The 27138-nt window shown below is 32.7% G+C and overlaps 2 protein-coding genes across 2 annotated transcripts; both read right to left on the reverse strand.

Annotated features, from left to right (window-relative positions):
• Positions 1–6801: 6801 nt before the first annotated feature.
• bel (ATP-dependent RNA helicase bel) lies at positions 6802–16854 on the reverse strand. The gene is made up of 9 exons (XM_011506149.1): positions 16690–16854; positions 14524–14605; positions 12981–13298; positions 12104–12294; positions 11071–11537; positions 10448–10752; positions 9669–9974; positions 8912–9163; positions 6802–8561 (listed from the first exon to the last, which is right to left on the reverse strand). The coding sequence occupies exons 1-9, from the start codon at positions 16732–16734 to the stop codon at positions 8455–8457; spliced, it is 2073 nt and encodes a 690-aa protein (XP_011504451.1). The 5' UTR covers positions 16735–16854; the 3' UTR covers positions 6802–8454.
• A 4916-nt stretch (positions 16855–21770) lies between these two features.
• RpL8 (ribosomal protein L8) lies at positions 21771–23829 on the reverse strand. The gene is made up of 5 exons (XM_011506150.1): positions 23737–23829; positions 23315–23460; positions 22784–22925; positions 22189–22502; positions 21771–22012 (listed from the first exon to the last, which is right to left on the reverse strand). Exons 2-5 carry the CDS (start codon positions 23450–23452, stop codon positions 21833–21835), a joined length of 774 nt encoding a protein of 257 aa, XP_011504452.1. The 5' UTR covers positions 23453–23460; positions 23737–23829; the 3' UTR covers positions 21771–21832.
• Positions 23830–27138: the final 3309 nt, after the last annotated feature.

Below are 27138 nucleotides of genomic sequence, written 5' to 3' on the forward strand. Positions count from 1 at the left end.
GGAAAAGCGCCTTATATTTTCTAAATATGTATTATACAGGGCCGTATGTACCATGTTATTCAGGGGTTATATGCTTTAGAAATTATAAAAAATCGATTTGTCAAAAATAGTTTTCTTCTTTAAAATTGTAACAAGATTAAAACAGATTTTTTTTTCTTTATAGTGAATTTTACTTCAAAATTAGTATACACATTAATAAAATTTATCTCTCTGAAATTTAAAATATAAAAGTTTATCTTTATGTTTATCATTCAGTTTTTTTTTTTTACCTCTGTATAAATTCATCATAAAATGAGACGTAAATACAAAAATGTCAATTTTATCTTTATTATGGCCGTCATTTTGTTTAAAATTTAAACTTCGTAAATTCGATAAATTCAAGATAGGGAGTCTGTGGTGTGTGTGTGTGTGTGTGTGTGTGTGCCATTTTTCTTTCTTTTTTTTTTTTTAAGTATTCATGATACAATATTGTAATACAAATAAAAGTGTATATTATATATTATCACTGATTGATGTTATTCGGTGGAAGTAGCTTTCTGCGCTACAAAAACTACATTTGTCTAAGAAATTTCAACAAATCGATTTTATTTCTTTATCATAAATGCGTATAACCTCTAAAGATAACTGCTTGATTAATTCATTGTTGTAAACATAAAATAAAGATTATAAAGTGAAAATGAAAATGCTTAATATTCAAGATTAAAATGTTGGCAAAGAGATATGAAAAATTGATGGTTCGTCGAAAATTTTACGAATACAAAACTTGCCAATCAATCAGTATATTTAATATTTAATTTCTCAGTATGTAAATGATTAATTATGAAACAATGATAGACTTTGCCTGAAAACTAATAAAAATGCTACTTTTAATATTAAATAATAGGATTCATTCATGTCTTATGTAACTAGTTATATGTATTGACGATTGAAATCCCTACGAACTCAAATGAACAAAAACTAATGTACATAGAACTATTAACATCTGCTTCTTCGTTAGAGAAGTACAGGTGGACAACCTCAGCAAAGAGGATTTAGCTGTAGACCTAATAATACTCGACAAAACTTATTATAAATGCCGAATAGAGCGATTCTCGTGGGTATAAAAGGCTCACACAACGTGGTCACAATCTAACGGGCTAATGCGATTAAAATTGACCTTTCCAATCGCTTGTATACTAATATTGATACTGTATAACTATATGGAAAAGAATTGATTCTGCCACCACTGCAACCATTATAAGGGCGGAACACGTTGAAATATGATTCGAATAGGTTTTATTGATGATTGCACCATGCAAAGATGCCTCTCTCGTTGTTATATATCGCCGTACAAAGGATTATCAGCCGAGTAAACAATCGAACTAGTGCGACGTGAGCACTCGTTAACCATCCGTAACGCCAATTAAATTCTTTTTACAACAAAGACAGATGATGATACCTTGGGACATATAGTCGAATTGTTTTCTCAAAGCCATTCAATTGAGTAATGAATGCAAAGAATTAGATGTCGTGAATCGTAATAGCTTTGCTTATTCCTCTGCCCAATAACGAAACTTTTTCCATATCAGAAACGAATATATATATATATATATATATATATATATATATATATATATATATATTGAGGGCTACACACGTATGTGTTCATATTAAATATGTGGTTAACCTACGGTTTAACCTCAATATGAAATTTTTTCAAAATATTACCTAATGCATTGTTTGTTAACAATTTTCTATATTTTATAAATTTCAATAATGCCGGGCAATTGTCTAACAAATTACCTAACGACCTGCAATTATATTTTATTACAAAACCACATCTCCAAATTCTTAGATGAGATAATAATAATCTTCTGTGTTTAGCAAAGAGCGCATTACGATTGCCAACTTGATAAAGAAATTTGCAATCTGAAATACAATAAGCGTTAATGATTTAAAATTATTTTTAAGAACTTTTGAGCATTTGGTAAACATACTGAATTATTAACGTTTATTCCATAGGATCTAAATAAATTTATTAAATCATATTTTTCCATCGACATACAAATACTTTGAAGTATATAACTTAAAATTTTCCAAAATTTTTTTTTTTTTTTTTTTTAATAAAACAATACATTAATCATTCTATTTAAAATCCGACAATCGCAATGAATAAAGAAACTTTCCTCACCTTATTACGTCACAAAAAAAAAAAAAAAAAAAAAAAAAAAAAAAAATAATTTTTTAATCGGGAATAGATTGAATCTTTGTTGTTCCTCGTTGATGAGGGCTTTGACAATTATTTTATCGCACGCACCAACTTGGTCCACAACCGTTGAATTTATTTTCATCGTCTCTCTTGATATTTTATTTTTCTGATCATTTATCTCTATATGAGCAATCAACGACTTTTTGTACTCTTGTGTTCATCCTCGTGATGACAAAATTGAAGAATTCTTATGTTGTTTACTTTTTTTTTTTTTTTTTTTTTTGCTCCGACAAAACTTGCACAGAACTGGAAGTATTAAGATACACTCGAGCGCACACAAGTATATTACTTGACAAATAACATGTGTATAATATAGCGGTTGCAACCACCGACCTTAGGTAGCAAAATTTCTTGCGAATTTGCGAAGACAGATGCGTATTATTTACAATTTTACCGATCTTACAGTGATAAATTATTTATATTGAAATTGTTGTTTTTTTTTGTTTTATTTTTTGTTTTTTTTTTTATTATTTTTGTTCTTTTTTTGTTTTATCGTTATTATTATTAATAGAAAATAAATCCGTCTCACAATTCAATTATGCCTTAAGGATTGAGAATTAAATTTTATCGATTTACATGAATTTCTCGTTATCGATAATTCTTCGATGTATAGACAGTCAATTTATCTTCATGGTACGCAAAGTATCAGATTGCAAAATTTAATTAAATAAAATGTTTGGTTGTTGTTGTTTTTTTACACATATTTACATTGAACTACAGATAAATTACTTTGCTAAAAATGCCCGATTAAAATTGATTGATTTATATAATTTACCATTCAAAACGTCTTCAATTTAAACGGATTCAGAATAAATCCATTTTAATTAATTTCGTCGCATGAATTACGTAAAACAGTACGAGTACTATTGCATTTTAATTAATGATCTCGTACTCCTCATACTTCCCCCTTTATTATTTCTTTTTCCACATTTTGTTTCTTTAATTTAAACAATAGTTTTTATATTCATTAAATTGATATTTATTAAACAATTTGGGAGGGGGAAATAAAAAAGAAGAAATATGTTCGACTGAGAAATTTGAGAAATCGCATTCTCGATATGAATTTTAAGTGAATTGGGCTAATTTGTTAAATTTTCTCCACTCATATTGCTACCAAAATTTTTTACTGCTCAAATATAGTTATGATCTATAATTGAGATTTATTTCAATACAGATTGTTATATTTTGCTTCGATCACAACGCGAACGTGAAATAAGTTGCGCTATCTGTCATTTTTAAGTAATGATAGAATGTTTGAGCACTTGATGTATTGTGTATAATTAGATAAACTTCCGCTTTCGCTGCAAGATTGTAGATGCTTTGCTTTTATTTTGAAGAAAATTTTGATTATTAACTAAACGATATTAGTAATATCAGTTACATTAAAATATTACGTCAATTACAAGCAATACAAAATTCCTTATGTCAGTATTTGATAATCTGAAAAATTATAACACTATGACTCCAACGATATATATCTTATGCTCGTTCATCAATAATTTTCTCTTTAAAATCTAAACCGCCAAGTAAAATAATGTTCGAACACGCGCTAAAAAATGGAAAAAAGCGAGAAAAATGTTTCGAAATATTGTGAGAGAAACCTCCATGTACAAAACGGTAAAAGTTGAAAGGACCATTAAATTTTATCCGAATCGACAAAATCAGGGTATAACAGAACTACTGAGGACAAATATTACATATTACAATTAAGTAAAAATGAAAAATATTATTACAATACAATGATAAAGCCATTGTTGTTTATGAATAAATGTATGTATCTTAACTCGACAATACCTCCCGAAGCTTCGGAAATAGATAATTGTTTTCTTCAAGAACGATAATGCCTGATGCGATAAACGAAACAGTGACAAACAATAAATTGCTGCGCATATTCATTAATATTATGAAATTTAAAATAGAATAAAATATGGGCTGCTGATCGAGTAGAGGCGCATTTTTAACGATAATTTGCTTATTAGAGCCGCTTTTCAACTGTAAAATCATAAACATGGCTTAAATAAGAAATTATTTGCTATTTTCTTAAAGACAAATGATGTTTACGAAGAACCGAAGCAACGAATTTCCTCCAATGAATTGCCCAAGAGACGCCAAAGATAAATAATACAAACATTTTATACGAAGACGAAGCTTATGCATACCCTTAAAGCGCTATAATATATTCATCTTCAGCCGACCTCTCGCTAAATCATTCTACACTTTTTCTTCGTACTATCGATCTTTAAAAGAATGGTTTTGCCTAGACTTGACACGTCCGGTAGAAATTTTACTTCAGACATAAAGAAATTGCCAAACGATGATGATACCATAACTACTAATTCCAATATTAAAAAACGGTCTTTCTGCCCTTAAAAAGGATATTATTTACCAATTTGATGATCAATGTGTATCGAGCTTATTCAGAATATGCTCAAGAAGTGTGGTTAAATCAACGCAATAAATAATATCCCATAATTTGAGTATCGAGGAAACGTTAGAATTTTGTGCATTTTCAAGGAATGAGACTACGCACTTGTAACGAGAAAAACACTTGTTGATTTAAGATTGAATGGCAATTAGGATGAATGAATTATCTTTGATGCTGAAATGACGATTGCGATGTACGCACAAGGGACTGATTGGACATAACTCTACTCCGAACCACTGAAACTTGCTTAGTTAATGGACACGCCATCGTAACACTCGCACTTAAACACTAACAAATTTTATTCGGTTAACTTATGACTTATTCAAAGATACAAGTTGCCACAATTTGGTTGCAGTAGCGAGTCCTGATGCGACGGTACTCCCCCCCCCCCCTTCTCCAAGTAAATATTTTCCAATGCTAGCCTCGAGTCTGATACACTTGACCATTCAGCCCATTTATTATTTTAATTTATCATACGGATTATTCGACTATGGCTGTCTCGTTGTGGGATAGAATTATTATACAACAGTATTGAGCGGTTTATAAATTCATGCGATATCTGCGTCGGCGCGACTGAGATAGATAAGCTGCTTTGTTAGGACTGGATTTATAAAATGGGCAGATCAGTGCTGCTCAAAGAAAACAAAAGAAACAAAGTTTATCTAGCATTGAGTGCTTACAAGTATTTTGGATTGATCGATAAAGTTGAAGATTACGTCACGGCCGTAGGAAAATACAGTGTTACTACAAACTCCGAATACTCAAACGACACTATAAACGATATTAAGAGCTGCTCATATATGTGTAAAGGTCGAGAGGTCCGATGGTTAAATACGCGTATTTCTGGTGTACTAACGCCTCTCTCGAAGATTAGACGCCTTATGGAGCTAATTTAAAAGAGCACGATCACAACATCCGTGTCTCCTACGCCTCGATTAGATATGTGGGCTAGCGGGCGAATTCCATGTCTATCTGTACTTTCTAATTATAAAAAAAAAAAAAAAAAAAAAAAAAAAACTCGGCATTGTTTCACGTAATTTTTTTTACGAGCCACTCTGTATAATATAAAATAAATAACGCGCGTTGTAATACAAATACACGTATACTATAATTTATTTGGTTAAGCGATAAGCTTGCTTCTTTTTATTTATTATTTCAACAGTGTTGTATTGTTTCATTTGTGTATATTTGTCTTGCTAGTATTGTTTGACAGTGTATAATGAGATTACGTACCGATTGAGATTGGAACGAATATATGTCCGAGTATATATATTCTTTTCGTTATAATTAAGTATTATTATTATCATTTTTTTTTTATTTTTTTTTTTTAATTATGTTTTTTATTATTTTTATATCTTTACAATGACCGATAGATATTAAAGCAACAAGTATTATATTATTTCAGCAAGCCAGGTGCAATACTATTATTATAAACTGAAATTGTTTATTTCACTCAATTTTGTAAAAAAATTAAATATCTATTTTGTTAATATTTAAAAATGAAAAATAATAATAATAAAACAAAATCGAATTCCCATCCCCTTTAAACGTCGCCTTGTGTAATAAACGTTCGGCCCTCCCTAATGAGACATCGAACAGCACAGTTATTTATTTAATTGTACAATTTATTTTAACACCCCGCTTTTCCGCGCAAATTTTCTCAACTTCGTTTTTAAATAGAAAACGACTCAAATTTGTTATATTTATCTGCTCGTGGATCGCGAATAATAAAGACATTCGATACTATCTCGGCTAGCCGTTTCACAGTTCTTTACTCCTTTTTAGAGCATGTTCTTCTGTATTAAACTTATCATTTTATGGTGTCTTCTTTAGAAACGAAAGGAAAAAAAAAAAAAAAAAAAAAAAAAAAAAAAAAAAAAGTAAACGAAACGCGTAAATCGAATGTCACAAGATCGTTCAATATCACAGTCGTCTTTTATTTTCTTTTGTTAATTATTTTGTTGTTCTTTAATTACTTTTACGGTACGTTAACTTTATGATTATTATCTTTAACGTTATTTATAATATATATATAGTTTATGTCATACCGTTTTTTTTTCTCTTTTAAATACAGTTACAAAAATTGCAATGCGAATGCTTGACAGTTTCACACGGGATTCTCTTCGTATTTTCGCTTGCGACGAGCCGCAAAAAAAAAAGTTCATCGATCGCGCATAATTCGAACATTCACACTCGTTCACTGGATTCTCTCGCAGGACTCATTCTCATTCTTTTACTCTCCCCTTTTTTCAGTTTACTTTCCCCATATATAAGCTGCTCCTGTAACTGCAACCTTTCGTTTTTTATTATATTGTTTTTACTTGCTGCATGAAACAACGCGCTCTTCTCTTAGAACGCTTGATGTGGAACATTTTATCCAACTGCAAACGACGATTTCACACGTGTATATTATGTATAAGAGAAAAACCGCAAAATACACAACTATTTATCGATATCATTTTCGGTTTGTCATCTTTTAATCTTTGTATTTATTTTCTTTTTCTCACGTATACTTTGCGTATTTGAGATCTAACCCTTGCGTCTCGCGTAAAAAATGAATATATATCGAGCTTGACATATGGATAAATAAACCAATACGTCGGCCGCTAGCTAGTTATTTACGAAGAGGAAAATTAAATAATACTAGTAGAAGAGAGAGAGCAAAGAAGAAGCAAAGGAAAGCTACTTCTTTATCTCCCTAAGTCTAGGATTTATATTCGACTCATCGTCCTCTTGTAGAAGGCGCGTTGCAATTCTTATTACATTGTTTTCTTCTATTTGTCGCGTGTATTTTGTTATCGACTTCGAAAGATTTCGACAAATTAGTCATGTTACTTGTGTACTTGTATCTTTGTTATATTTGTTCTTCTCTTGCCATTTTAATATTTTTAGGGACGGCAAAGGACAAAAGTACCATTCGTCGATTTTGAATATAAATTCGAAAAAGAATCATATTTTTGTTTCTTTAAAACATATAAGTGCTCGATATTGAGCGAAAAATTTTCGTTTTACTTAGAAAAAAAGTCACAGCGAGTCGCACTTGTCGCAATTATTATTTCGACACGAGTATTCGACAATTCAAAAAAAAATTCTGCTAAATAAACGCAGTTTCACTTTCCGTCGCTTAACTCAAATTTGTTTTTTTCCTCTTTCACTTTATACCAGAACATTGAGTAGTGACGCTCGGTTATGTTTTATTTGATTATTGATTCTACTAACACGTGCACCAGTCAGCGCAACGAGACTTTTTGACGACAGTCAGACTCTCGTCTTCGCGAAAAAAAAAAAACAATCGCCTTATTAATTCCATCTCGGTTTTGCAACATTTTTTATCATTTTATCATCTTTTATCGAGTTGTGAGTGTAATTGCGATTGTGATATTTTATTCAACTGCCACAAATAAAGTAGTAATATGTACTAGCAGTCTTGACAGTAATATACTACTTGAAAATGTCTCGTAATGTTTACATACTGTCTTGCGCGCGCGTGATTCATTTTTTACCTTTAAAAGTATTTGCATTTAAGAGTGTATTCATATAATATATGTGTTAAACCGCTTCAATATACGATTTCTAATTTCTCTTTTAAATCAGTTAAGCGCGATCGCGCATGTCCATTTAATTGTTTTGTATTTATGTCGTTTTATGTGTTTGCCTCGCGTGACTTTCTTACATATAGTTGAATTTGTATGTAAAGTAGTAGTAGTAATAATAGTAGCTTGATGACGACGGTGCGTTTGTTTTTTTTTTTTTTTTACTGATGCCTCTATTTGCCACGTAATTACTGCCACCAGTCAACACTACCGTTGTTACTGCTATTGTTACTGGAATTATACGAAGAGTTGTTGTGGTTGCCACCATAGCCGCCACCTCCACCTCCGTAACTACCTAAAAGTAACAATTACAATATATCATTAAGGATGAAAATGAATTAAATACGTGTCTCGCATATCGGCTCAACATTAGCATTACAATTTCACTACTACAAAATAGTAGATTAACTTTATATATACATAGGAAGTAATATACTAAATTTTTTGTAAAAATTGTTTATTATTTTCTATTATTTAATGGAAAGTCTGTATTTACGAGTCACAACAATAACAGATCCAATGCACTCTGCACTATTGGCACAAATTAAATAATTACTTACTCGAATTAATAATACTAAAATTACTGAGATCTTTACTAATTCAATATTCGGTGAAAAATTGTACATGACCATAATAATGTCTTACCTCCATAACCAGGTCTAGAAGACGGACCATTACTGCGCCCAGGCGGTCCACCGCCACTCGACTGACGATAATCTTTAGCGCCGAAGCGGCTGCTACTCTTAGCAGGTGGTCTTCTACTTCCACCACCGTGTCTTCCCTCTACATACATAGACTCTAGCCATTGTGGTAATTCTTGGTTTGCTTCGACAAGTAATGATACTAGCTCACGCACTAAATTTTGGTTTTTGTAATTGAAGAAAGATGTTGCAGTACCTGTAATCACAAAGTGAAAATATTTTGCTACAAAATTGCTAGATCTTGTGCTAATTATCTCTGTTATAATGAGCGTCTGTAGAAATAATAGAAATTAGACAATTATAAATAAAAATCTGAATTTTACTAAATTGTAGAGAAAAAAACTCTTAATTATAATTATAATACAATGTATATTTCTCCAAATTATGCCTCATAATATCCTAAGAGGACTTATCTTACAATGTATTTGAAATAAAAGAAGTATTAATTATTTAATGTACTTTAATACATTTGAAAAAATATAACCGATAATTTTAAGAAAAAATGAATAATTAATTATAGTTTAATACCGATGATAAAAAGAAAATTTCACAAAGGGCGATTTAAACTATTCTAAATGCCTGGAACATTCTGTTTAAAAGTATTCTAAATTTTCGCTAAAAGCTCAATAAACTTAACGAAAGAAGTAATGATACCTTCATTAGTTTGTTAACAAGCGATTATAATTTAATGGAGCTCTTACCAAGATTTCCCATACGTCCAGTACGACCAATACGATGAACATATTCTTCGACATCGCCTGGAAGATCAAAATTGATGACATGTTTTATATGAGGAATATCCAAACCACGACCGGCAACAGCAGTGGCCACCAGAATTGGTGTATTCCCTTCACGGAAATTCTGTAATGCCTCCTCACGCTCTGCCTGAGATCTGTCACCGTGAATACTTGTGACGGGGAAATTCAAATTATAAAGGAATTGTTCTAGCATATCAGCTCCTTTCTTTGTCTCCACGAATACCAATGTCAGTGATCCCGCGCCTGCTTCTAAACATAGCATTTTGTTATTTATCAACAGACACGCACACGCACGCACGCACGCACGCACGCACGCACACACGCACACACGCACGCACGCATACACACACACACACCCACACATACAGAAATATTTGAAACTTAATATATATATATATATATACATAGATGTTACATTGACTACAATTCTTTACAAAATATATATTTAAAAATATTTACATTATTGCATTAGATTGTGAATTATAAATTTTCATTTTATACATTTTGTATAAGAATTAAAGGTATAATTATTAACATTAATATATATTATTTTTACATTACAAAATACAATAAATTAACTTTCAAGTTTATCTATTTTTACTTTGATGGCAACCTTCGAATGAAGATTTTAATCTCTTTTAAGGGGAAAAGTTCTTTTTAAGGGGAAAAAAATAAAAATAAAATATGTTAAGTTTATTATGTATATAAATTGAAAGGCTTACTGGGATTTTGTAAGTCAGTCGCTTCAAGCAAATCGAGAAGATATGATCGTTTATCTGGATCATCCACCCAGACAATTTTCTGAGTAATGTTCTCTGATGTTGAGCCAACTCTACCGACAGTCAAGAAAATATAATTACTCAAGAAATCTCTTGCCAGTACTTGAATCTGTTCGGGAAAAGTAGCAGAAAACATAAGAGTTTGTCTTTCACCAGTTCTAGGCATATTATTTTCTTGAACAATTTTTCGAATTTGTGGTTCAAAACCCATATCGAGCATTCTATCAGCCTCATCAAGTACTAAGTAACTGCAATAAAATAATACACATCAGTATAATGTGATTACACATCAATATCTATTTTATAATATATTATTACAGATTGTCACTTGGTATTATTATCGTAATTTTTAATTCAATAATAATAGCTAATGGCCGATTAATATTCGGCATGAAAGATGCATTCGATTAATTTTTTCAACAAAATTGACGAACGAAAAATAAAACAAAACTAACAAGATTAAAGCTCTCTTTATCGTCCATCTCATTAATTTCCTAAAACGACTATTATGAAAATCGTACAGATATTAATAAATCGTACAGAATGCAATATCATCAACAACGTACCGGCAATTTTGCAGGCCGATCTTGCCTCTTTCCAGCATGTCACTAAGTCGCCCGGGTGTGGCCACCAGGAGATGGCATCCGCGATCAAGGTCGCGCATCTGCTCGGTAATACTGGAGCCCCCGTAGACGACGGCCGGGCGCATTCTTGATCTGTAGGCGAACTTGCGCGCCTCTTCGTAAATTTGCGTAGCGAGCTCGCGGGTGGGCGCCAGCACCAGACCCAGGGGATATTGCTTACGCCGCCCGCCGCAACTGGGCGGCATTGGCAGCGGTCCACTCTCGTAGATCTGATTGAGAATCGGCACGAGAAAGGCGGCCGTTTTACCAGAGCCCGTCTGGGCACAAGCCATCAAGTCACGCCGGGCAATAATAATTGGTATTGCGTATTTCTGGACAGGCGTCGGTTGATTGTAGCCGGCCAAGTTTATACTATTCTTGATGATCTCCGTCAGCTTAACATCGTCGAACTGATAATAAGAAGCACAATTTTTAAAATGAAGCAAGGTATGACTATGATTACTTCGCATCTTGAATATATTGGTAGTCAGTCAAGCGCTCATTGACAATTGAAATTATTTTTTGTAAAAAAATGTGTACTAGAAATAATTGTTACGTTTGTACACTGAGAACACGGTTATAATTGTAACTCATTTCTCAAATCAAAAAACGTTCTTATTATTCCACAGTCATAATTAATTCAAAGCACTTAAATTTCAACTCTGAATTTATACTTATATGACATATGGTCAATTATATCGCTTCTCGTTCAAACGAATCATTAAAAATGTAATGCCAATTAATACATTTTAAATTATAACTAAATCGACCTTTAAATAAAAACGTAAATTTAAATAAACAATTAAAAAAATAAAAAAAGTAACACAACAACAAAATGTTTCGTTGATACACTGATTCAAATCAACTGCACATTTAATAAACTCATGCTCTCCCGGTATAATTATAATGATAACAATAATTCCTCTCTCGAGCATTCATAAGCGCTTTTTAATTACAGAAAGATACAATTACTTACGGTTGTGATGTGCTGCGGTATATTATCGCCAGATGCATCCACTGGAATATCCTCATATTTATTAAAATTGATTCCCGTGCTTCTTGCACCGAACAATTCTACCTCGGCCCTCTCGTCCCTCGCAGTCGGCATGGTCCAGTCGATATCGGACTTGCCACCCCTTCTATCGTCGTCTTTCCATCTCCCACCACCTATTGTTATAATTTAAAACCATAAATATCTGATGGAGGCTTGGCATTGATATTCGAGAGCATAACATTCCATAAGAAGATTGCGTTTTCCTCCATTCAGACGAGGTCTGGCTGTATTATCTTATGCAGTTACGATAGTCAAGTCAAAGCGAGCTTATTAATTAATTAGGTCGCCAGGGGTTCACCAAACGAATAATACAAATTGAATATCTCTTGATTGCTACCGAATGAGGTTGAGCGTTTTCATTTCATGAGTATTTCTATGAAATCGTCCTTACAATTGCAATAACACATTTACAAAGTAACAAACACAAATCTTATTATTCGACAAATGAACAAACGATTGCTTATTTAATAAAGAATTATTAAATTAGATTGAAATAACTATATTAGTTTGCGTGTAAAAAAAAAAAACAAGAATAAAAGAGACCAGTTGGCGAATCACTGAAATAAATAATCTTCGTGGCAAGATCGTAAATTCATATATTTGTTTAATAATTCAACCCAAACAAGCGGAGCAACAACAATCCGACTTTTATAAATAAATAGTGATTTATAAGAAAAGACCTGTGCTTGGTCAATCAAAAGCAATAGACGTAAAAGCTCGACAGTGTCGCTTGTCAAGAACTTGATATCGCCTAATTACATTTCTTCTTATTTTGTTATTAATAAAAATTAGTGATTACCAGAGCTGGACATTCGATCATTTCTGGGCTGCTCTTGCCAACGATCGTTGCTACGCAGCTGATCTGACCATCTGTCGCTCCCGCCACCCTGTCCGCCATCGCGTTCATAACGGTAGTCCCGACCATTCTCCTGGCGTCGATTGCGACCTCCGAAATTACCGAAATCCGCGTCGTTGCGCCCACGAGAGTCGATCCCAGAGTAGCTGGAGCCACCTCCGCCTAGGCCACGGCCGCGGTCTCGGTCTCGGTCTCGGTCCGAGAAGCGGGAGTGCGATGAAGGAATACGATCGTTACCTGGAGGGCAGTCTGAAAACGAATCTAACATCGTTATTATTAGTAATGGGTTTTTCTAATGATTCTCAGATATACATATTCTTAGTAGAGCTTTTTTTTTAATTTTGATCAGCATCGAGGTAAGATGCGATTACTTTGTTTTTATCAAATCTCCTTTTAACAATTGTAATACAATTTCATTATAAATCATTGTAAATATTGCTGAAACATTCAAAATGTGCAGCAGACTATCGAGTCAAAATGCAGGCACTTCTTCAACTTTCGATCTCAACTTTCGATGAATAATTTCAACACAATCATTGTTGTATAGTGTCTGTAAATTCTAACACAATTCTAAATATTAAAATATTCTATTGTATTGCACATCTATCGGATAATTATTTAGAATATAATGTATAAGTATCATGTATTCGATTAACATTGATACTTACAAATTCATGTTTATTACACATTTTAACATGAACAATGATAGGTGTGTAATTTCATCTACCAATTATCTCCTATCTCATAATATATTTAACTATGTATAATTGTACACACTTATAAAATTAATTAATTCCTTATTAGAATCTATTATTAATTCAGCACTGATGGAAGATATTTTAAAATTAATATACAATTGTTAATATAAAAACTTTTTTTTTTTAAATTTTATAAAATTTTATATATATTATATATATACAGTATGGTTTCTAAAATATTTCTACTACAATTCTAGTTGAATGTATTCTAGTCGTATGGTTTAACCGTCAAAATCTATAATTAATGAGATGTAATTACAAACACTTTACACTCTTTTAAATTAAGGAAAAAGCATTTTCAAAATTCAAACAAAATCTAATTTCTATAAATGCATCAATTGTCTATTCAATTTATAAACATTCTTAAAATTATCGACAAAATTGGTTTTTTAATCAATTTTCGTTAGACGCAGTTTTCGTATCAAATAAATGCACCTGAGCGAGTTTCATTCTAATTTATATTCTGAACAATAGCAGGAAATGTCCAAATTATATAAAATAATATCATAGCAAAATTATGTATAAAATGTAATACTAAAACTTAAACTAAAACGTTGATAAACCCTCGACAGTTTGGCTATTTTTTATTAAATATTTGACACTCGTAATAATATTAATATAAGTTTTTAACTATGATTTGATTATTAAAACGAGTATATTTTTATAGTTGTATAACGCTTCAGCCATTTATAAATAATAAAATCGATTTAAAATATTTTAATACACACTTGCAGGTTTGTTTCGTAGGTGTGGTGGAATGTAGCGACCCCCACTCGGTTGGCGGGAGTCCTGCAAGTCCAGACCAGCTATCTATAAACAAGTAAGAGGAGTATAAGTATATTTAAAATACAAGAGATCGCTTTAATGAAAATGATTTCTTATTAATAAACTAGAACGCACGTTTAGAAGCAACATAAAATTTACTGATTTTCTTATTTTTGCTTATTGTAGAAAACCAAACGACAGATATTTTGGATTCTCTTCCAATTAATAACGATTAGAACTTAAAATTTAAGTAAACTTAAATTAAACTACACAATTTGATGTAAAATGCTTTTTAAACCGCAAGTGCAATAAAATTGGGAAATTTTCACAATTACTTTCTAAATAAATAAATAATCAATGGTGACCGAGGCAAGTGCTTCAATTCACAAAAAATACTACAAACGAACGTTGCTTCAGTAATAAAATAACTAGCAATTTAAAATAACATTAAGTATTTCAATAATGATATAGAATGTCATTGTTACTTACATTAAATTGAATTAATATATATTTTTCCTCGATAACGCTTAACTAGAAGAGTATAATAACAAGAGATAGTAAGTAGTAAGCGTGATAACCGAATAAAACACATTTACCTCAGTCGATTCAATCAAAGTTTGGGTAGATCGTCTTTGTCATAAGATTATGAAATTGAATTTTATAAAGCAACACGACATCGGACGCCGCCATTTTCGCGCCGCTTGGCAATCTTAGCCAGTAGCGGGTAGGTTAATGTTTATATAAATTAAAGGAAAAAAGAAAATAAGAAAATAAGAAGAAAAAATATATATATATATATATATATATATATAAAAAAAAAAAAAATCTTTCCCCTCAAATTCGCGTTAAGTCTCAAAAGGACTGTGGACTTGTAAAATAGATATAATTATGAAAACGGTTAGCGACACGAGTGATTGGCAATAATCATGTACGATAATGCTGTCCCGAGTCCCCGTAAGTTGTGCACATTTAAATTAGTGTTCGCCTGACTCATTGACATCCATCCCCGCTCCACGTTCATGAATCAAATAAAAATCTTACATTGTTATCTCCCACGTGGCCTACCCTTTTATCTATTTGCAAACGTCGTATATTATAATACGCAACGGCTACCAAGCGAGCGGTATTATCGAGGTTAAATAAAAAAAAAAAGGGGGAAAAAAAAAAAAGAAGAAGGAAACGATGATCATTATCCCGCTTAAGAATAGAAAATTAAAAGAGTCGCTGGTTGTAAGTTCAATTTCAAAATAAGACATCCTTATGGATTTGGATGTTCTCGGGATGGGAAATAAGGACGAATTCGATACGGGACGGCCATTACGGAACAGTCGTGATGAAGTTCACGTGTGAATCATCGGTGAGGCGCACCAACACATACAATAAACACAAGTCGACCCAAGCCTCGATCGAAATCTTGGAAACTGCCCGAATGACGTATGGCACTGCATACGCTCGACAATAATCCATTCCGTACAAACATATTTAAAAGCTCGGGCTTGTGACAATGCGACTGGCATGTACATATGCAACCAATCACCAACACAACGGATAAAATGCATGTATGCGCGCGTCTCAACAATGCAGCCTAACTTTACTTATCGGCGGTAGGCAAAATGAAAAGCATCCGAAGTGTGTCAACGAAAATGGCAAAAGAAGACAGGATGCTAATATTTGTGCGCCTATAAATAAGTCTATAAATAAATCGTTAAATCGTAGATTTTAAATAAGGAAGAGCAGCGAAGGGATTGAAGCAAGGGAAGACCTTGCTTGGTCAATGAAAACTTGCTCGACTTAAATCGACCGAACGATGAACGAAAACGTGCTTGGAGCGATGAAACATGTCCAAGTATCTTGGCCTACGCGTCAAGGCGAATTAACTCGAATATTCCATAAGCGCTGGCTGCCAGGCTTGGAAGGATAATATGAAATGCCCGCGACACGGCGGCGTTTCCAAAATGAAATTCGGACGGCAGGTGCTACGCTATAACCGTCTGGGCGGAAAATATCGGCAAGCAATATCGAGATACGCGAATGCCCATTACAAATGCAAAAACACATAACACGTGTGAGAATTAAGATGCGAAAAAACAGTAAACGAAGCGCACACGCCATTCGCAATAGTTACTTACTTGCTGCTCTAGACCTGATCCATTCTGGTTGGCTGCATTACTCATATTACTCCGCCTCGGTGCGTAGATTTCGTATCACTGTCGTAGGAACTCGTCTTCAACTCTTGATAAAATATCCGCCCGTCTTCTTCTTCCTTTCCCCTTCGTCTTTCTTCTCACTCACTCACACACGCACACTCTATATATATATATATATATATATATATATATATATATATATCTATCTATCTATCTATCTATATCTATCTATCTATCTATCTATCTATCTATCGGTTTCTCTTTGCACTTTTTTGTTCGTTGCCGCCCGCACTAGCACACAGCACCACAAGAAATACGTGCTTTATAGGGTATTCGTCTGAGGTTCCTCTCACTTTCGTCGATGGCTTCGTTATGTCCAAAAACAGGGTAACGGCCGTCGAGGACAATAAAGCGGGAGCTGCTAGCCAAAATGCTGTATTACGACGTCGTTATCTCGGTGCGCACTGCAAGCGAAAAAAAAGAAAAAAGTAACATGAGAGAAGGGAATGATCGACGGATTTTTCGTAAGTGTGTTGCGCGTGCACACGGGTGTGCGCTTTTGCCTGTGTGTGTTAGCCGTCGTCGCGCGGAGGGGGAGGGAAATTCCAATTCGAAAGGTCACGCTTCCGCGAATATGTGTGTGTGTGTGTGTGTGCGTGTGCGTGCGTGCGTGCGCGCGTATGTTTTCGTGCTCGCTCGCGACTCCTCGTCGTTGTCTCTCGGAGAGCCTCTCTTTGGCATACAAAGGAAGCGTATCGCCCCTCTTTTTCTAATGCTCGACTCTCTTACGCTAGAGTACGGGCTCGCGCCACATTGGCGAACGAATGCACGGTCGACTTGTTGGACAGCCAGCCGACTACTATATGGAACGCGACGTTGGATTTCTGAAAGTTGGCCTCCGTGGCGAAAATCCTACCGAGCTTTTTTCTCACGTACACCAATCGCACACGGCTTTCCCTCCGCCCGTTTCGACTATTTTTACCGACTTGTGGCAACCGACTCTTATTACGTACGACACATGTACTAGCGAATAACTAGCGAAGCTCGTTACGACTATTTATTTTACTTCGATTTTGTTTGTCGAGCGCTAAAGTTGCGCTTACGGAGCACGACGACAATGCAATAATAACCGAATCATTTTTTTAAATCTAATTAATACGGCGATATGCCACGAAATTCCTCAATGTCTTTGCAGGATTTTTGCTGGCTTGCTTCTCACAAAGCTTATCGATGCAAAAATTGAGGTAAACGCATGTCAAATCACTTGGATGTGCCTTGGACGAAGTGGACTTGGTACGGTTATTTATTATTTGCTCTGACAAACTTTAATTGTAAACTTTAATTTCCATACATCTTTGCTACATTCGTTTATTAGCTTTTGGAAAGCAAATAAAAAGTTCAATTACAATAGAGCAAATCCTACAATCGATTATGGTAATACAGACTCGCTGAAATTATTGTCACGATGGCGCAAGTCATTAAAATAATTAGACTGCCCACGGAGCAATAATGAAATATCGACAAATCTTGAGGGAATATGTAATCGACGACGAAAGAAAATCCATGCACATATGTATCATTGAGTAGGCATCGAAGGAATGCAAATTTATTACAATAGCGATAGAGTAGTACTTATAGAAACAAAAAATACCGCTTAAAGCTTGATATAAATGCTAATTGTTAAAGTTTCCTCTGCTTTATTCGCATCAATATATTATTTACTTGCATTAAATTTGCTTTCTTAAGAGTTCTTTATGGAGAGATTATTTTCTTCCTATTATTCTTTGTTTTGTTTCAATTTTTGTTCTATAATCATTTAAGTAGTCATTTTCTTTGAATACAATTGGATATGGACAGCAATATTTCACTAGAGGTAATGAAACTTTGTTTTATCCTGTATTATGTTAAAGCATGTAAAGATTGTAATGCACAGAATAAAGCAATGAAATCCATTGCGACGGTTGTAGGATTAATATTACAGCAATGGAATACGTAGGATATTCCTTAAAACTCGACAGTTTTTCAGAACAAAGACTTACAAGATGCAATGAATATTCATGTGTTTTAATATAACTTGTACCTTATTGGCTTCCAAAAATCCGTGTAACACCAAATATATAATGTACATAAATTGCACATAAATTGCACCACACAATAATTTGGAGGAAGAGAATCTTGGATTTTAAAACCACAAGTAAACAAAATTATAAACAGAAAATCACAGCGGTAGTAATCAAATGAAAAATCGAACGTTGACTTTTGTGAAACATACTAAATGCTTGTACCGAGATGACATTAAAAACCATTTATAATTATTTATAACTAGGAGATCATCCTCTCGATCCAATGAGCGCGATGACCCTACTCTTTTCCATCAGAGTCTATCCGATTTAGCGTTAAAGGGGCAAGTCCATCTGCTACTCGAAGCTGCGTATGCGCTCGCGTTCAACGTTGCGGAACTACAAAACCGTAAATAACGAAGCCAAGCAAAATGAGTAAACGTAAAAAGTCAAAAGTAAGGGGTTGAAGGGAATGGCAATGAAGACGGGGAGAGAAAGTAACAGGGATGCACGACACAAGGTTACACGTACGCATATGCGTGCATATACATGCGCGCGTAAGAAGGTACGAATACACGCGCATAGAAATGGGCGGCGTAAGTGTGTGTCGGATGTTGGGGCAAGGAGAGGAGTGAGAAAAATGGCTGACTAAAGCATATAAGCGAGGCATCGCATATACTAAAGCTAAGGCGCGCGCGTGCGTCGCGTAGCAAACAGTAAAATGGCTGACCTGCAACTTCCGTTTTACGATTGCACTACTAAACTTTTTTTATTCGTTGGCGTACGTAGGTGGATCGCGAGAGTAAAAAGTCGCGGACAGTTCGAGGGCGCGAATATCGGAGAGAAATCCCGTGACTCGATCCCGCTTATCACGTGGTCCCGGGCCAACGCTGAATATCTCTGACAAACGCGAAATCGATGGCGTTGGGCTTGCTCCCTCTCCCTCTCTCTCACGCGCTCTCACGCTCTCTAACTCACTCGCTCGCTCGCTCGCTCGCTCGCTCGCTCACTCACTCACTCACTCACTCACTCGCTCTCTCACTCTCTCTCTCTCTCTCTCTCTCTCTTGCTTGCTTGCTTTGCTTGCTTGATTACTTGCACTTGAGTCTCTTTCTCGCTCGCGTTCAATCGCTCAAGGAGGTGCGCGCGTGCACGCTAAGAGCGCGCAGACTAGAAGGCAAAGGTTGCCGCCAGGGTCGTTTTATCACCGAATCTCGAAAAAGACGGTGATGGAAAGAGGTCACGGGGGTTGCGGGCTTAATTGGCAAAATAAGCCGTGAGGACGGATTTTGTAGTAAATCGCGTTAACTAAATCGACGTCTCGTACCTTACTTCGCTCCAATACACACAGCTAACGGGACTTTTCCTCAATACCACGCACACTTTCCCTGCCTACTACGCCTCGCGGGCTCACTTCTACAGTTCTACTACTGCCAGTGCCAAGTGCCACTGTCAGGCCGCGTTGCTTGGAATGCGCAAGAGATGCCTAATGGAACCGCGGGAATGGTTCGATTCCGAGCGTTCTACTGTCAAGCTATTTAGGCTTCCTTCACAATTTAGCGACGCCCAGCGACGGCTGTGGCGACGGCGACGGTGGCGGCGACGGTGGCGGCGACGGTGGCGGTGGAATCGACATTACCTTCTTTAAGAAGAACAGCGGCGAACAACCGTCTCTCCCACCCCACCCCTCACCATCAACCGCAATACATTCATAATCTATACGCAGATCCTTGGTACAAAAGGGGACCGACGTCGGCTATCCGTGTCCTCCCGTCCCTATTAACCTGGGCCGTATTTAAAATTCAAATCCCAGGGGGCGTTCGGAGCGAGGGTTCCAGTATCCTCGGGCCACACATTGCCAATGCTAAGGATGAGACGTGGGACGCGCAAGGGACGGTTCGCTTTAATCGCAAGGTAGATGGACCGCTCGTCCGGGTGTCCCGCGTCTCTTTGGCCGAGCCTTGATCCATGCATCGGGATGTTATTGATGTCGATTGCAGAAAGGATACATGCTCGTACGACGCGCGATAAAAGCATTTCATAGGAAATACAGGAGAATGCAGACTCTCTCGCGAGGGAGGATAAATTATGATTTATTAATAATAATTTGTGGTAATCGGCGGGTTGGAAAGGGGGGGGGGAGAGGAGCGAAAGAGCTTTTTAAATGGGATGATGGAAGGTGGATAAGAAACGCGTATAAGGCTTGGACGAGCATTTAATATTAAGACCAGTTTCCATGGGATAATGAGGAGCGACTCCATATGCCATTTTCCCTCCCAAATGGGTCTCATTCTAAAATTCGAGATCCATTGTTAATGTCGGATCGTATAGGGCCCAAATTTTTATTTATGAAATTTTAGATCATACATCGCCAGGTTAAATTGTTTGCATTGCGCATTTGAAAACTATAAAAAATATATATATATTTTTAACAATAGCCACAGAGAGATTTGATAAAATTAATGATAAAGCGAGGGCAGAAGGGTGTGTATCAAGTCTTAAGAAGGATTGAAAGGATGAATATTTATAGCATTTATTCGTAATGAATTGTTAGCTAATAAGAAAAAAAAGCAAAACCGAGTTGACAAGGGTCAATGTTATAATAAATCTTCAAATGATTTTTTAATAGTTCTTTACTATGCAAGTAATTAATTATCATTGAAATAAAATAATTAACATATTAATATGCGCATTTTACATGCACATTTTATTCGTCGATCCATTACTCTTGGTTACGATTCATTATTTTAATGTCGATGGGCGATAATGTGTATCCGTATATAGAAATAAAAAAAAGCAATTAAAAAATTCGTTTAATACTTTCAGTATTATCGATGTTTAGTATTGCGTAATAATGAGGAAAATTTCAATGCGGATATGTTCGAGATTACAATTATATTTACATAGTCATCGATGTGAATATAATGCAAATATTTCTATTACTGTATTGGAAATCATTTGTTGCGATCCCTAGTGATATTTTAAAATGAATAACACGTATTCTTTCGAGTATTTTTTTCAATGTTTTTATTATAATAGATGTTGAAAATTAATTAGCGAATAGTCTAATCTTCTTTCTTGGCGTCTGTCTTGCCTCCTCTAATTCTACCGGTTCTTCTGGCAGCAATAAGACCAATCTTACGACCAGCGCTAGTGCCACGCTTAACCGTAGAAGCTTTACCAATGTGTTGATGGTTACCACCACCGTGTGGATGCTCAACGGGATTCATAGCAACACCACGAACCTAAAAATACAAATATTTCTTAAGTATTTACGTCTGCACTTTGGGTTAAATACCACATACAATTAATGATTTCAGTATAAATGTTTTTTCCCCAAAAGATATTCGGTTTTCAAATGTCTTAGACATCATTAATTAATTATTAAAAATGATTAGTTATCGAATAATAAATGACTAACCTTTGGCCAGCAATTTCTCTTGACCTTGAATTTGTGATAAGCACGTCCGGCTTTTAGAATAGGCTTATCGATACGTCCACCACCTGCCACAATTCCAACCATACCTCTATTTGCGGATGGAATAACTTTTTTAGCTCCCGAAGGAAGCTTCACTCTGGTCTTTTTTGTATCGGGATTGTGGGCGATAACTGTGGCATAGAGTCCAGATGCTCTAGCTAACCGACCACGATCGCCAGTTTTTTCCTCAAGGTTACAAACGATTGTACCCTCAGGCATTTGCCCAACTGGCATGACATTGCCAATGTGAAGGTTAGCTATAAAATATACAGGATGAGTATATATATATAAAAAAAAAGAAAAAAAGAAAAAACGAATTTCAATAATATTTTAATGACACTTATAGTTTTACACTATAATAAAATTAGAAGAAATCAAAAGATTGTTTCTTACAAATTTTGAATTTTGAAAACAATTTCACTATAATAAAATTAGAAGACATCAAAAGATTGTTTCTTACAAATTTTGAACTTTGAAAACAATTTCATAATTATTTTGTTATGTAAAATACTAAATGAAGATTTAATTTATATATTACCTTTCTTTCCACAGTACAAAAACTGTCCTGTGTACATGCCTTCGGGTGCAATAAATAATTCTTTACGTGTCTTAAACTTATATGGATCACGGAAATGCACTACAGCCAAAGGGGCACCCCTGCCAGGATCGTGAATAATTTCCTATGGATTAATAACATATTTATAATATATAAAATAATTTTCTTTTAACAATCCATTGTAATTCTATGAAAAAATCCTCAATAAAAAAAATTTAACAAAATATTAAAATTATACTCTTAATATTATCTGTAGTCTAATATCTGTAATCCATAATCTGTACTAATATGCATAGTCATTTAAATGATCATAGATACTAAATATATAATAAAAAATAACTTATTTGATCAAATCGTTAAACTACTACTTGTAACGTTACCACTAGCATTTCAATAAAATTTAAGCTACGGACTGAATTTCTAAACAAAACAATAAGCCTATGATAATGATTTTCCAAACATAAATCCACACTCATGATATGCAATAGTAAATAATTAATAATTATAACATACTTTTACAACACCTTTAATGTATCCATGCCTTTCAGAGTAATCAAGGGAGCGTAGTTTAGGTGCTCCCTTCCTCCTTTTGGTGTGAGAACGGAAAACAGATCCAGCTCCCTTACGTTGGGCACGAATTACACGACCCATCGCTTAATCTATGCAGAAACAGAATTTACAAATAAATTAAAATTGTAAACATTAATCATGAGACACCGTAGTGAACACTAGTCGTACAGACTCGTTAACATAACCTTTCAAAACAAAGTTCCTTACGATAAAGAACATAAATTATATAAATAAACAAAGATATTTCAACTAGTCGGTGTAATATTAAATAAGCTTTCGTTTTAAATTTACTTTTTATTTAGATCGCATATATATTTGTATGATAATTATGGATTTAAAAAATTAATATTTCATATTAAACATACCAAAGGAGCCAACGACGAAGCAGAGGAAATGAGATGCGAACGCAGTCGTACCAGCACCTATTTTTATGATTTTTTATTGGTACTCCTGTAGAGAAAAAGGTTCAAATTTAGGAAAAGTTACAATTATCGTAAGCAGACACAAAGGATTGCGACGAAACATTAATAATGTTTGTGACATTACATTGAACGGCCAAAAGACTTTTTATTTTTATTTCAAATTTTTTTAAACTCCCTCAGATCCTTCATAATTCATTAACACTATAATAATATCTATTATATTTTATTAAATGATATCCAAATTATTGCTGTTTGTAATAAATAAGCTATAGTGAATAAATTATAAAAATCACTTTAGCAATATTCTATATAAATTCAAATGATCGGCACGTATTCGCTAGTTTGACTGTATATAAATATAAATATAAACATACACATTGAATGACAATCTATTTTGATTACATCTACTTTATATTTTGTATCCTTTGTGTAAATTTTGATGACTTGTTTACAGTAAGTGCAAGTTGCATGATCTATAGATTCTCAATGATATCATTGGTAATTTGACAAATTTTCATACGTCGTAATACAAAATTGTACAAGTGTTAAGTATAATTTTATAGTAAATTGGTAGATCGTTGCAATCACAGAACTCAATTTGTAGTGTATCGAATGACTTTACACCATTTACACTTTACTTATTGTTATTAAATTTGTTCAAGTTATCAAAAATTCATTAAATTATTAATTTAAGTCTAACTTATTTTACATAAAATGGTATTTATATTTATTTAAATTCTTTGTTAAATAAAAAAAATTACATAGTATAATAAGTTTTAAAAATAATTAGTAATACAACAAAACCTTTTGAATATAAAATAAATTATATTTGTTTATTCATACATAAACTTCAATAACACATAATTTATATTTATTTCATAACTGTCTTATTCGATTTATTCGCAAACATAACTTATTGAATAAATTAAAAAAAAAAAAAAACCTTATCTACACAACACTAACAAATTGAAAATATATATAAATTTACTTTGCAAATTCGTAATTGATTCGTTATCAATAACATAAATTTTACCTTAAAAAAAATCTTAATTTTGAGATCACAAATTGGCAATGTTTTTATCAATTTCATTAAAATTTGAAATCACTAATACCAATGTACTAATCACTAATGTTTATCAACAATGTCGATTTTTATAGGAATTATTTAAATAAAAAGGTATGTCAATAATATTGTAATTTAAATGTAAAGTGTTGTGACAAATGCAAAGTAAGACAAAAATATCAAATGTTTATTTACAAAAATCCTCTAAAATCATTATATATTTCAAAACAATTTATCCAAAAAATTATTTAATTATTCTATTTATAAGACGACGCTTTCAATTTGTATTAAATTATTTAATGAAAACTAAAGTTATGATTTAGTATCAAATTCAACAATAGTAATTATTTACACTCTATCGTTAATTAAAATATAACATATATTATGTTAATTACTTTTACACCAATCAAAATTTTAGTTTTGTTATTGAACTTTTAAATTTTAATATTTATTTAAATCGCTTTATTAAATAAGAAAATGTTAAATTCTACAAATTTTATTTCCTGCGCATTTATATATAAATTTATAGATAAATCTACATTTTCGAGTAATTCAAAAAATTTTAAAAACATATACAGCATTTTTAAATAACGTATTTGATAATAAAAATTTTAAATCAACCTAGCTTTATCGATATTTTATACATAATGTGTATATATATATATATATATATATATAAACACAATTGTAATTATTATTTTATTACTTACTAAAATACGAATATCATTTTATAGTAATTAACAATGAATAAAATATAGATTAAATAAAACCAAGACATTTTATAGAAAATTATTTCTTATAATTTATTATGAATTGGTTTTATTTCATTATGGATTGTTTTATTGGTTTGAAAAAATATTCAACAATTAATATTAAATATGAAAATCATAGTTCTTATGATAATATTGATAATAATTTACAAAATACCCCATTAAATAAAGTAACCACAATGTAATTCAGTGAATTAAAAGAAAGTTAGAAAAATATTGTTTTTCAAATAATCATCGAATTAAAAAATAATGTATTTGTTTCATTTTTTATCAAAGTTATGTAAAGTTATATAAAGTATGTGTGCGCGTGTGTGCGTGCGTGTGGAGCCTTTTCAATATACATTTACTTCAAATACTATATTCAGCATTTTATTAACTTGTTAAAATTGCCTTTGGTACATGTTAATATATAATATTTTAGTTTTATATAGACAGCAATCCTAATAATTACTACTCATATTCAAATCAAACTGATATTTTTATATTGATATTATTATGTTTATATTTTATTTTTAATATCATTCATACTAAATTCATGAAAAATATTGTAATTTTTTAATCTCAATTTTTTTTTTTTTTTTCTTTATAAATTAATATTATTAATAGATGCTGATACTTGAGGTATACAATATAAGATTATCGACATTCCATCTTCTTATATAAATTTGATAACATATTATAAAATCAAGTAAAAAGATACGATAACGTGGCAATTATTATTTTTATAATCCATTGAAGACTTTATTAAGAAAAATTTGTTGACAATGTCACAGAGCATTTCCACATGACAGTGATGAAATTAATATACTTTTGAAATAATAAGATTATATATTTTGCAACATTTTTATTTGCTTTATCAATAACAGAAGATATTCAATTAGCAATTATGATATTATAATAATCCTTATATTTTTTTTCTTATATGTTTATTGCATTAAATGAATTTTTGTTAATAAAAATTTTGTGAAAATATATACTCCTATATCATTTTCTTTTTTAATATTGAAATAAAAATGATCTTACTCTGTGTATTTAGAAGTGTGTGGTTGTGTTTGTGTGAAATAAATACAATACATTGAATGAATATTATGAGTTTTAAATACTAATATTTCTTTAATGTATTGAATTATCCATCGAATCGTCATCGATCATTATAATTTACAGTTTATAAGATCAATAAAAACTTATTTTATTATTTTTTTTTTTATTTTAAAATTATTTTATTAATTAAAATAATACATCTAAAAAGGTAGATTTTATTTATTGAAATACTTATATATGAAATTTCAAATTAACTCCTTCTAAAATCTCTATACATTGTGCAAATAAATATTATATTACTATCTTCTATAATATAAAAAAGTAAATTGTTTTACATGTTAAAACATAATTTGCCGAGATCGATGGCGATTAGAATCCTTGCAATTTTTTTTTTTGCATGGCTAAAATAACTTGTTACATTTCAATTTCTATGTAAAATAATGTTTTTAATATTGTCATTCGCATTTAAAT

This window comes from Ceratosolen solmsi, unplaced genomic scaffold (genome assembly GCF_000503995.2).
Source record: "Ceratosolen solmsi marchali unplaced genomic scaffold, CerSol_1.0 scaffold7, whole genome shotgun sequence".
Taxonomy (NCBI): domain Eukaryota; kingdom Metazoa; phylum Arthropoda; class Insecta; order Hymenoptera; family Agaonidae; genus Ceratosolen; species Ceratosolen solmsi.

Excerpts from the sequence above, each read along its gene's own strand:
- RpL8 (XM_011506150.1), bottom strand. The coding sequence starts at position 23,452 with ATGGGTCGTGTAATTCGTGCCCAACGTAAGGGAGCTGGATCTGTTTTC. Across the intron at positions 22,503-22,783 it reads TTTGTACTGTGGAAAGAAAG|CTAACCTTCACATTGGCAAT; the intron begins GTAATATATAAA and ends TATATTTTATAG. Across the intron at positions 22,013-22,188 it reads AGAGAAATTGCTGGCCAAAG|GTTCGTGGTGTTGCTATGAA; the intron begins GTTAGTCATTTA and ends TTGTATTTTTAG.
- bel (XM_011506149.1), bottom strand. The coding sequence starts at position 16,734 with ATGAGTAATGCAGCCAACCAGAATGGATCAGGTCTAGAGCAGCAA. Across the intron at positions 13,299-14,523 it reads CCTACGAAACAAACCTGCAA|ATTCGTTTTCAGACTGCCCT; the intron begins GTGTGTATTAAA and ends TAACGATGTTAG. Across the intron at positions 10,753-11,070 it reads ATCGGCCTGCAAAATTGCCG|TTACTTAGTACTTGATGAGG; the intron begins GTACGTTGTTGA and ends ATTTTATTGCAG.